The sequence below is a fragment of the Cuculus canorus genome, unplaced genomic scaffold, assembly GCF_017976375.1.
Source record: "Cuculus canorus isolate bCucCan1 unplaced genomic scaffold, bCucCan1.pri scaffold_63_arrow_ctg1, whole genome shotgun sequence".
Lineage (NCBI taxonomy): Eukaryota > Metazoa > Chordata > Aves > Cuculiformes > Cuculidae > Cuculus > Cuculus canorus.
In genome coordinates this window covers 151,356-163,779 of record NW_026527844.1, presented here as the reverse complement: position 1 = coordinate 163,779, position 12,424 = coordinate 151,356, and the positions used below count along the sequence as shown (strand labels likewise).

At 50.4% G+C, this 12,424-nt stretch overlaps 1 protein-coding gene across 1 annotated transcript; it reads left to right on the top strand.

Annotated features, from left to right (window-relative positions):
- Positions 1-11,128: 11,128 nt before the first annotated feature.
- On the top strand, positions 11,129-12,073 carry LOC128850719 (olfactory receptor 14J1-like). The gene has a single exon (XM_054055704.1). The coding sequence runs from the start codon at positions 11,156-11,158 to the stop codon at positions 12,071-12,073; it is 918 nt and encodes a 305-aa protein (XP_053911679.1). The 5' UTR covers positions 11,129-11,155.
- The last annotated feature ends 351 nt before the right edge of the window (positions 12,074-12,424 follow it).

Below are 12,424 nucleotides of genomic sequence, written 5' to 3'. Positions count from 1 at the left end.
GGCCAGTCACAAGTGGAGTTCCTCAGGGCTCAGTACTGGGTCCAGCTCTGTTCAATGTCTTTATCAATGACCTGGATGAAGGCATTGAGTGCACCCTCAGCAAGTTTGCAGATGACACTAAGCTGGGAGGAAGTGTCGATCTGCTGGAGGGTAGGGAGGCTCTGCAAAGGGATCTGAACAGGCTGGACTGCTGGGCCGAGACCAATGGGATGAGGTTTAACAAGACCAAATGCCGGGTCCTGCACTTGGGGCACAACAACCCTATGCAGCGCTACAGACTGGGGGAAGAATGGCTGGAGAGCTGCACAGAAGAGAAGGACCTGGGGGTGCTGGTTGACAGCCGACTGAACATGAGCCAGCAGTGTGCCCAGGTGGCCAAGAAGGCCAATGGCATCTTGGCTTGTATCAGAAATGGGGTCACCAGCAGGTCCAGGGAGGTTATTCTCCCTCTGTACTCGGCACTGGTGAGACCGCACCTCGAATACTGTGTTCAGTTCTGGGCCCCTCACCACAAGAAGGATGTTGAGGCTCTGGAGCGTGTCCAGAGAAGAGCAACAAAGCTGGTGAGGGGGCTGGAGAACAAGTCTTATGAGGAGCGGCTGAGAGAGCTGGGGTTGTTTAGCCTGGAGAAGAGGAGGCTGAGGGGAGACCTTATTACTCTCTACAACTACCTGAAAGGAGGTTGTGGAGAGGAGGGAGCTGGCCTCTTCTCCCAAGTGACAGGGGACAGGACTAGAGGGAATGGCCTGAAGCTCCGTCAGGGGAGGTTCAGGTTGGATATCAGAAAAAAATTCTTCACAGTAAGAGTCATTGGGTACTGGAACAGCTGCCCAGGGAGGTGGTCGAGTCGCCTTCCCTGGAGGTGTTTAAGGAACGGGTGGATGAAGTACTTAGGGACATGGTTTAGGGAGTGTTAGGAACGGTTGGACTCGATGATCCAATGGGTCCTTTCCAACCTTGTGATTCTGTGATTCTGTGATTCTGTGATTCTGTGAAAAGTCTTTTTTAGTGGCTGTGCCACCACGGGAAACCCCGAAATTAAAACTCTCGGAGAATCGCTCGCTATATCACGTCGGGGTCACCAGATGTCGCTGCTGAGACACAACACGGGGATGTGGAAGCAGTTTCTTTATTGGTGTTCCATGGCTGGGCCGCACGGGTTTGATCCTACATGCGCCTCATTTACCCTTTATTAACACACCCGTCTCTGCATGATTGGATTAGATTATACATAAACATCCCAACCATGAGGAGGGACTTTTACTACATGGAAACCTCTGTCCTCCGCCTTTGCTCACTGATACCTCTGCCCTGGGTCGTTGCTCAGTGTTTCATCCTGAAAGGTTTCTCACAACCCCAGCCCTCTCAGCCTCTCTTTGTCCATAATGTGCTCCAGGCCCAATCATCCTTCTGGCCTTGGCAGGACTCGCTCCAGGCTGGGCAGGGTCTTCCTTGTGCTGGGAGCCCCATCCGGGACACAGCAGCCCTGGTGTATACTGCGGTGGGTTAACCTTGTCCAGCAGCTTGACCCCACCCAGCTGCTCCCTCCCTGCCCAGAACCAATGGGACAGAGGGAGAAGGAGGTCAGGGACCAGTCACTGGCACTGGCACAGACGTGTGGACTTGCTGAAGATCAATTTAATTTATTGACAGTTAAGAAAGTTTTGGATTGGGAGAAACAAGGACAAAATATTAAAGCCCATTCCCCTCCCGCTTTCTCTCACACTCAAATGACTCCTTTGCTTCCGGTTCCTCTGACCATCCCAACTCCAGGAGAAGCATGGAGGGTGGTGAAGAGGGGGTTAACATTCAGTAAAGAACATCTCTGCTGCTCCTTCCTCCTCACACTTCTCTCTGCTCCAGTGTGGGCCATCTCCATGGGATCCCATCATATTTGTGGTCAAATCTCTGTGTGGTTCATTCCTTTCTCTCTACCCATGAGGCAGTGTCAGGGCCCTGAGAACATCCATGGACCTTCATGGCCCTGACCAGCATCACCTAGAGCTCCACCCATCCCTCTGTCCATGGCCCAGGAGACCAGGTTTGACTTACATCTCCAGCTTGATCTGAGCTGTAGGTATGCGGGTCTCCAGACACAGCCTGACCTGTCCATGGGCCTTGTTGAGTCAGAATTGCAGAGACGCTTCCCAGTTTGGTTCTTTATGGGGTTAAAAATGGAATGACATTGTAGCCACCCCAGTGCCAGAACCCGGCAGATTCACAGAGGACTAAGACAATTCTTCCTTTTTTCTTCATCAATTGATCGGGTCTGAGAGGCACTATAGAAAAGCAGGTGGGGTTTCAGGCTGTCAGTGATAGAAAGTGGACAACAGAGCCTTCACATGTGAAATGATCTAAGGGCACAGCTTGTTCAAATCTGTTCTCTTCCTTTCTCAGAGCTCTTGAGTCTTCCACAGGAACCTGGAAGCTCTGAGATGCCTCCACCTCCCTTGCTTTTAGCAATTAAGCTGACAGAACCCAATTCATTGTGTTTGAGTTCTGTTTCCAGCCTAAAGCTGGAGATGGGCCAAGAGACTGGCAGAAGGATCCCACTCCTCTGGACAAGAAGGTGGATGTTCCCAGTTATCACAGATGACTGATATCTGTGTTCATGGAGCTGGTCAATGCCAACATCCTTTCTTTTAATCGTGGCCTCAGTACCTTGTTGATGTCTAAACTCTCTCTGTGGATGCTGACATGGACTGAGCAGCCTGGTCTGACCTCAGAGATGGCCCTATTTGGAGTTGGCATTGAACTAGGGATGACCTGAGCTCTCTCATTCCCTATGTTTTTCTAAGACCATAAGACGTAGATACCCACTTAGCAGGTTGACCGACCGGAGCCTCCCCCAGCAGTCCAAAGTGTGCCCTCACGCCTCATGCTGTGATCCCCTAACTCCATCCTGGCAGACCTCCACCAGAACCTCTCCAGTTTCCCCATTTTCCTCTTGTAAGGTGAGACTCTTTGGGTCCTGTGGCATCGTCCTGGTGCCAGAAGAGTGAGGGCAGTGATTGTCTCCTTTGCACAGCATCAAGAGTTGCTCACTCTGCTCCCTCCCAGTGAGTGGCTGGGGGTGGGCAAGAAGCTGTCAGGAGGACACAGCCAGGAGAGTTGACCCCGACTGACCAGAGGCAGATCCCATAACACAGATGCCGTGCTCAGCGATAAAAGTGTGGCAGAAGCAGGAAGAAGATGGAGATTTTTATCATTCAAGGTTATGGGTGTTGGTAGACTGGTGGGGTGTCAGTCTGCCTGAGCAAAGTGGCAAGTGATGGCATTTGCATTGGTTTTGGTTTTGGTTTCTCTTGTTTTTTCAACTTGTGGATTGAGCTAAAATAGTTTAATAGGTGAAAGAATAAAGATAAAATCCATTTCCATGGAGCAGCATGGACAGAGACCTGGCTGGCTGAGGAGTGCCCTGAGAAGATGGACCTGGGCAGCAGGACACTTGCATGTCCTCACTCACAGGAGACCCCCACCAATCCCATGCCTTTTCAAAAGAGATTTTCCAAAGAAATATTGATCTTCTCCTGCAAATTCCTCAGCCTGGAGAAGAAAAGGCTTTGGGGAAACCTTATAATAGCCTTCCAGTACCTGAGGGTGGTCACCAGTAAAGTTGGGGAGGGATTTTTTCCAGGGGCACAGAGTTACAGGATGACAGGGAGTGGCTTCAAGATTTAGAGAAGATTTAAATGAGACATTAGGAAGAAATTGTTCACAAAGAAGGCGATGAGGCAGTGGCCAATGTTTCCCAGCTATGGATGCTGGGATGCTATGGGAAGCTATGGATGTCCCCTGCCTGGAGGTGTTCATGGCCAGGCTGGATGGGGCCTTGAGCAGCCTGGTGCAATGGGAGGTGTGCCAGCCTGTGGCAAGGGGGTGGAACTGGATGGGCTTTAAGGAACCTTCAACACAAAACATTCAATGATTCTGAAAAGTATTGAAATAGAATATTTAAACTAAAACATATTTTTTTAGATGCACTTTGAAATCTTCTTCTTTAACCTCAATGGGAAATGACTCCAAGGAGCTGTACAAGGCTTGAAAACCTGAACAAAAGAAAGAGCTCGTTAAGTTTTTCTGTATATTAATGAGACCCAGAGTGGATTTGCTGATGAGTCCTTGAACCTCAGCTTCTTAGAGGAGACTGAAGAAACATCTCAAGAAGTTAAAAGCAGAACTCAGAGTATCTTGAAGTATTAATTTGTCTCAGTGAGGATTGTTACTGACAAAGCCTCCCCAGGGACTCGTTAGGGCTGATAATTGGAGGCATGATTGCAGGCAGGCAAAGGCACTGTGCAGGCAGCTGTGATGCTGAGAAAAGCCTGGGCTTGCTTGATGAACTAGAAAGGCCAAGCCCTGACCCCCAGGTCCTGTGAAGGCAGATCTGGCTTTGGCTAGAATGACAACTGTGTCATATCATTCTCAATTGGCTTTATCGAATTTGGTGCATTTATTCCATGTAATTCCAAATAGAGGCTTGCAGAGTTATGTGAGATGCTAAGGCTTTCACACAGATCCATGGAGTTGTAGAAGAATTGGATGATGGAAGAGTAGGGTCATAAAAGGGCTGTGTCACAGAAGAACACTTAGTGTGAGAATTCTTCATTGTGAGAATTGTCAGGCCATAGAAGAGTCGGGTCATAGAGGAGTAACAGGAGAGTTCGGTTTTAGATGGTTCATAGAAGTGTTCGGTCACAGAGGTCTCATAGCCAGGTTGGATCATAGAAGTCTCATAGCAGAGCTGGGTCATAGAAGTCTCAGATTATAGAAGATTGAGGTCATAAAAGGGTCATAGAATTTTTGGGTCATGGAGAAGTTGTGTCATTGAAGTGTGAAATTTTATTAGGGGTTTCCAAGTTTTTTGGTCATAGAAAGTTCATAGAATGTTCAGTTTGGAGAAGAGTTGGTTCAGAGAAGGGTTGGGTCATAGACAAATCGTAGAACTGTGTACTCATAGAAGAGTCATAGAAGAATTGTGTCATGGAAGGGCTATAGAAGAGTCAGGGAACAGAAAAGTCATAGCAAGACGTGTCAGGGCATATAAGAGTTTGGTCATAGAATATTTAGGCCATAGAAAAGTCAGATAGAGAAGGGTCAGAGAAGAGTTGAGTCATAGATGCCTTGGATACAGAAGACTCAGGTTTTAGAAGAGTTGGGACATAGAGAAGTAATTGAAGAGTGAGGTGATAGAAGAGTCGGCTCATAGAAGAGTTTGGTTTGGAAGGTACATGGCAGTGTTGGGTCACAGAAAGTTTACATCATAAAAGTGCCGGGTCACAGAAAAGGCAGCTTATATAAGATTTGGGTTATATAGGAGTTCAGAGGATACACACCATAGTGGGTCAGGTGAAAGAAGTCTCAGTTAATAATAGGGTCACAAACGAGCTGGGTCATAGAAGAGTGTGGTCATAAATGTGTCTGATCACATAGGTGTCACAGCATAGATTATTTGGCCCATAGAAGAGTCGGGTCCTAGAAATTCAGGTCATAGAAGAATCAAGTCATAGAGGGTTGGGTCAAAGAAAGCAGGAGTTATGGAATGGCCTGGTCATGTAAGAGTTGGGTCACAGATTATTTGGTTCATAGAGGAGTCCGGCCATAGGAAGTCATGGAAGAATAACAGAAGAGTTGGGACATAGAAAGCTTGGGTTACAGATGGGTCAATTTTTACAAGTGTTGTGTTACAGAGGAGTGAGATCCTAGAAGAGTTGAGTCACAGAAAGATCGGCTCATAGAAGGGATAGAGAAGCATCCTTTATGATAGGGTCTGGTCATAACATTTTCATAGACAATTTGTGTCATAGAAAGGCCATATAAGAGTCAGGACATCAAAGAGCAAGAGCATCACAGAGCAAGGCGCAGGCAGCTCCCAGCGCAGAGGCCACCTGCCTCCTCCAGATCCTACTGGAGAGTGAGTCCATTGTGCACTTGCACTGGACAGCAGAGAGGTCTCCTAGGACACACGACAGCATCACAGAGCATGACATCACGGAAGCCACAGCCAGAACCATGGTTTGGTTTGGCAAGGGACCTCAAACTTCGATCTGGTCCAACTGCCCTGCCGGTGGCAGCAACACCTTCCACCCAATGAGGTTCTTAAAGCCCCATCCAACCTGACCTTGAACAGTACGAATGGTGGGGCATTCACAGCTTCTCTGGGAAACCTGCTCCAGCGTCTCATCACCTTTATCATAAAAGCCCCTTCAGGTCTGTAGTGATGCAGCTCTGGGATCACTGGGAGCGCTGGTGTACATATTGGGAGCAATGGTCCCATACTGGTCCCACATTGGTACCTTAATGGTACATACAGGTGCCATACCTGGAATACTGGTAAGACTGGTGTCTGTACTTGGAACACTATTCCCATACCAGTCCCACACTGGCGACTTACTCGTCCATACTGGGAGCCCTGTTGTTCATCCTGGTATCTCTGATGTCCATACTGGGAGTAATTTTGGAGAATTTGGGAGTAAATTTGGAGAACAAGTCTTATGAGGAGCGGCTGAGAGAGCTGGGGTTGTTTAGCCTTGAGAAGAGGAGGCTGAGGGGAGACCTTATTACTCTCTACAGCTACCTGAAAGGAGGTTGTGGAGAGGAGGGAGCTGGCCTTTTATCCCAAGTGACAGGGGACAGGACTAGAGGGAATGGCCTGAAGCTCCGTCAGGGGAGGTTCAGGTTGGATATCAGAAAAAAATTCTTCACAGTAAGAGTCATTGGGTACTGGCAGAGGCAGCCCAGGGAGGTGGTCGAGTCGCCTTCCCTGGAGGTGTTTAAGGAACGGGTGGATGAAGTGCTGAGGGACATGGTTTAGGGAGTGTTAGGAATGGTTGGACTCGATGATCCAATGGGTCCTTTCCAACCTTGTGATTCTGTGATTCTGTGATTCTGTGATTCTGTAATTGTCCCATACTGGTCTCATGCTTGAGTCTTACTGGTCTGTACTGGGAGTACTGGGAGCCCTGCTGTCAATACTGGGAGCACTAGTCTCATATTAGCCCCATACTGGTACCTTACTGGTCTGTACTGAGTGCCCTGTTGTCCATATTGGTGTCTCTGGTGCCCATACTGGGAACACTGGTGTCCATACTGGTGCCTTAGTGGTCTGTACTGGTAGCGCTGGTGCTGCACTGGGGACCGCGGTGCCCATATTGGTGTCCATGCTGTCCATACCGGGAATACTGGCCCTTATTTGTCCCACACTTGTGTCTTAGTGGTACCATGCTGAGGGCACTGTTAGAATCATAGAACCATGGCATGGGTTGGGTTGGAAGGGACCTCAAAGCCCATCCAACCCGACCCACTGTCATGGGTGAAGACACCTCCCACTGGAAAACTTTATCCAAGCCCCATCCAACGTGGCCTTCAACACCTCCAGGGATGGGGCAGCCTCCACTGCTCTGGGCAACCTGGGCCAGGGCCTCCCCATCCTCATGGTGAAGAACGTCCTCCTCATGCCTGGCTGTATCCAAGCAACTTCCATAATAACTGTGACTTCAGCAAGAAAAGAAACTGAGAAACGACAGCTGGTGACTCAAAGGAAAATTCAAATCTTGCTGGAGAGGGAAAAAATAATCAAGAAGAGGAGCAGAACATAAGCAAATTCCTTCAGTGTATAAATTACAGCAAGAGAAAAAGCTTCCCTGCACCTCCCCCTCCCTGGGTCCCAACCCTTGTCTGTGCCCAATGACAGCTCAAAGAGGGACGTGGCTCTGGGAGGTCAAACACCAACTGTTCATGCTGTCTGTGCTCCAGTTCCCCTCAGAGAAGGGCCTGGAGAGAAAGCTTAGGCTGGAGATGCCTGGGGAGGTGAAAAGGACTGAGTCCCATCCCTCCACTCTGGGGATCTACATTTGTACAGCCTGGTGTGGCCCCAGGGCCTAAAACACTGGAGGACTGATTCTGACCAAGGAAGCCTTCAGCAACAGCCACGAACGCAAACAACCCTTCCTGCCCTTGGGTGAGGCTCAGGCACTCCTTGATTTCCTGCTCTGAAACCCATCAACATACAGGCGGTCCTATCAGGGTGTCCAACAAAGCCAGGATCAGGACAGTGAGGCCTTATCCCACCAGGATCCCCAAATCAGAAAGGCTACAAAGAGGCAACAGCGTGAGTTGGAGCCACCATGGGCAAATCCAGGCACTGTGGGGAGATTCCTTCTGTGAGACACGTAGGACTGTCGGTATGGGGAGAAAGAGGAGTCAGAGGAGCTGCTGCGTGAGGAACTGCCTGTCCACAGCCTGGGTGTCTGTCACAGTCAGTGTTGTAAATAAGAACGGAAAAGTGCTTCATTTGACCCAGAAGAGTAACTTGGGTGACACCCAGTGGCACCTGCAGATCATGAGGAAGCAGCGGGCAGTTCCTTATGCTTCCCTGTCTTGATCTGGAATGACAAGGTGAGGACTTGAATGACAATAGGAGGACTCTCATCAGCCCCAGCTGTTTTACCTCTAGAACCACATCTGGGGAGGGGGGAGGTAGGTTCTGACAGTGTTACCATGATATCCTTGGAACAATGTGAAATTACTGGTGTGGTCCCATTGGTGCTGTTGGCCTGGGAAGATGGGGTAGGGTCACGGCTAGTTGTGAGTTAGTCAGTGTTTGGGTACGGGTTCAAATGAGGCTCTAGAAAGGTTTTATATTTGTGTTTGAGTTTCTGGGGAGCTCATTACCCTCCCCCCATCTCACTAAGAGCATGTTGCTTTTCTCAATATTTAATTCCTCGTCATCAAGAATCCACTCCGTCAGATTCCTTTCATTACAAAAACAGCCGTTCTTCCAAAACCTCCACTAACAAATCTGTCCAGTGTTAGGTCTCTATCAAACCCTCATCTCTGAACATTCCAGCTCTTTTTGATATGAAACTGAGTTTTCTACTCCAAGCACCGAGTTTGATTATCTTTCTTTTTGACTCCTTCAAAATGATGCTGTTCAATGAGGGATAATTGCTAATTGATGCTTGCTTGATAGATGCCAAATCACCACTTGCTCTCAGTGCGTTGCGGAGGAGGAAACACCTCACCCTTAGAGCATCAGGGTCTCATGGCTTCCTCATCCCCACCCAGGAGCCTGAGAGGGGTTCTTCCCACAGTCCTGTCCTTGGCATTGTACATCCCCACATGCCACTGTCCCAGGATGAGACCTCAGGAATGAGTGAGGGACAGGATCTCCATTACCAGGGGCTGAGGGGTCAGGGTTTGGCCCTTTGGATTCTTGAAACACATCCAGGTTGACTCAGCATCAGAGCCACCTTGACCTTGCTTTTCCCAACCTTTCATCACTGCCTCCACTTTCCTGCTCTAACGGGGCCCTGGAGATGCTTTCTCAGCAGTGCCCTCAGTGGGACCCATTAACACCACAAGAAACTTTGGAGCTTGAATTTGACTTTGACTTCTGGAGAAGTTTGTCCCACTTCCTCTCAGGGTCTGAGGTTCATGGACTCGGCATCAAAGCCACCAGAGGGGTCATTACAATGCCCTGGGCTGCTCCTCTGCTGCTGAGCTGGGCTGGGCTCTTGGCACTGAGGGAGCTCCTGCTCTGCCCAGGAACTCTGCAAAGCCCAGCAGGGCTGAGGGCACTCCCAGGGTTTCTCGGAGAGACGATCGAGGCAGAGAGAGCTTAAAGGTGGTCAGGAGTGGGAGGATGACTGAGAGCTGATGGGAGGAGTAACCTTGGCAGTCCTGGACACGGTGAGTGTGGGTGCAGGGCAATGCAGGTGTAGATGCTGGTGGTCTCTCCTCAAGCTGGCACAGCCCCAGCTCATGGGATGTGTGAGGAGGGGCTCTTGTGAGGCACTTTGGAAGGGCTGTGAGGGAGAACTCCTAAAGCTCTGTGTGCTCCCCTCCAGGGCAGCCCCTTCCTCTGAGCAAGCCCCCTTGCCTCCTCTCCCACCCAGCAAAGCCTCTGCCCTCAGGGCTCTGGGCTCCAGGGCTGAACCCCCTCCTCTGCAGCCACAGCTCCAGTGCCCTCTCCAGAGCCCAGGGGCTGAGAGCAACTGCCCGGCAAGGTTGGTGTCTGGGAGGGGGTGAGCACAGCTGGGGAAGGGGAACGCTGTCTGTGTGCCCGGCTGCCTCTGCCCTGGCCTCTCACAGACAGACTCTCTCTCTTTTTCTCCCCGTTTCTCTCCTTGTCTCTGTTCTTGCTATTTTTCTCTTATTCTCACTGCCAGGCTCTCTGGGGATGGGAGTTGCAGAGTCAGGCACTGATCTTCTCTGGGGCTGTGAGCAGTGCATTCCTGAGGAATTATCAGACTCTTCACTAATGAGATATCATAATTAAGATGCTTGGCTTTCCTTAAGGATTCCTCCCAAGCACTGAGCAGCCCTCCAGGATACAAACCTGTCCTATTGCATCTTTGTGTTCCCTGAATATCTGTGGAAAAGCACAGAGACGCTCCAGCCAAGGAAATGCTGTTGGATTTGTGAAATGATTCGTGTGTGTCCTGGGCTGAAAGTGGAATGCTGAGACCTTGAGAAAGGGTTGGGCACTCAGTGCTTGGCAGTGGGTTTGTCTGCTTTCAGCAGATCCTGGTGGCTTTGAAGGTGAATATGAAAGTGTGATTCATCTGTCTCTGAAAGGTGCAAGCCCAGGGCAGCAGGGAATAATAGTGAGGGACAGAGCAGCTCCCCTCCCTCTGCACTGAGCTACAGGCAATATTCTCGCCTCACAGGAATCCCTCTATTGTCCCTGAGTGCAGCAGAGATGCTGAGGGGTTCCGATATCCAAGAACACTGCCCAGGGTGGCTGAAGGAGCTGCAAAATCCCAGACCTCTCAGCCTGCCTCCTTCCATCTTAGCTCCTCATCCCTGGCAGTGCAGATGCTGACAGGCCCTTCTGCACCAGGAGCAGTTCCACAGGACAAAGCTGATCCCCAGCAGTGTCCCCTGTCCCCACCGTCCCCATGACCCCCTGCTGCAGAGCAGGGATGACTCCTCACAGCCAGCGGCAGAGGCTCTGCTCCTCCCGGCACATTCAGCCGGCACCAAGCAGGGCTGCAGGCACAGAGCTGAAGGAAGGGCTGGGAGAAAAGGGACAGAGTGTGAGCAGCCTGGGAGAGGAAAATGATAGATAACTTTGATTTGGCTCATAGGTGTCTGCTCTAACTTGTTACTGTCTTTTCCTCCTCTGACAGTGCCCCATGACCAGAGGCAGCAAATGTCCAACAGCAGCTCCATCACCCAGTTCCTCCTCCTGGCATTCGCAGACACACGGGAGCTGCAGCTCTTGCACTTCTGGCTCTTCCTGGGCATCTACCTGGCTGCCCTCCTGGGCAACGGCCTCATCATCACCACCATCACCTGTGACCACCACCTCCACACCTCCATGAACTTCTTCCTCCTCAACCTCGCCCTGCTAGACATGGGATCCATCTCCACCACTATCCCCAAATCCATGGCAAATTCCCTATGGAACACCAGGGCCATCTCCTACATGGGATGTGTTGCTCAGGTCTTCTTTTTCTTGTCCTTGTTTGGTGCAGAATATTCTCTTCTCACCGTTATGTCCTACGACCGCTACGTTGCCATCTGCAAACCCCTGCACTACGGGACCCTCCTGGGCAGCAGAGCTTGTGTCCACATGGCAGCAGCTGCCTGGGGCGCTGCGTTTCTCAATGCTCTGCTGCACACGGCCAATACATTTTCCCTGCCCCTCTGCCACGGCAATGCTGTGGACCAGTTCTTCTGTGAAATCCCCCACATCCTCAAGCTCTCCTGCTCACACTCCTACCTCAGGGAAGCTGGGATCAGTGTGTTTTCTGTCTGTTTAGCTTTTGGCTGTTTTGTTTTCATTGTGGTTTCCTATGTGCAGATCTTCAGGGCTGTGCTGAGGATCCCCTCTGAGCAGGGACGGCACAAAGCCTTTTCCACGTGCCTCCCTCACCTGGCCGTGGTCTCTGTATTTATCAGCACTGCAGGGTTTGCCTACCTGAAGCCCCCTTCCATCTCCTCTCCATCTCTGGACCTGGTGGTATCATTTCTGTACTCAGTGGTGCCTCCAGCACTGAACCCCCTCATCTACAGCCTGAGGAACCAGCAGCTCAAGGATGCAGTCTGGAAACTTATGTCTGGATGAGTCCCTGAAGCAATAAATTGCTCATCATGCTCTGCATAGCCTTTATCATGCAACTTGTGGCAGACTCTGTCTGACTTCTGTGTATTTAAACAAAATAAAAAATATTCAGTGACGTTTGTTCCCTGATATCTTTCCTTCAAGACTTTCTGGAGCTGCAGAGACAGTTCCTGTGGGCACGGGTGGAGGGGAAAAGAGTCCCAGCACGGCAGCACTGCCAGGCACCAGCACTTGATCTCCCAGAGCTGTTCTCTCTCCATTTCCACACTCTCCTCCTCACCCCTTGCCTTGCTGTAAGGTCTGAGGGCTCTGAGCTGGCCTCTTCTCCCAAGTGACAGGGGACAGGAGAAGAGG

Bases quoted from the DNA above. Each gene is read 5' to 3' on its own strand.
- LOC128850719 (XM_054055704.1), top strand. From the start codon at position 11,156: ATGTCCAACAGCAGCTCCATCACCCAGTTCCTCCTCCTGGCATTCGCA.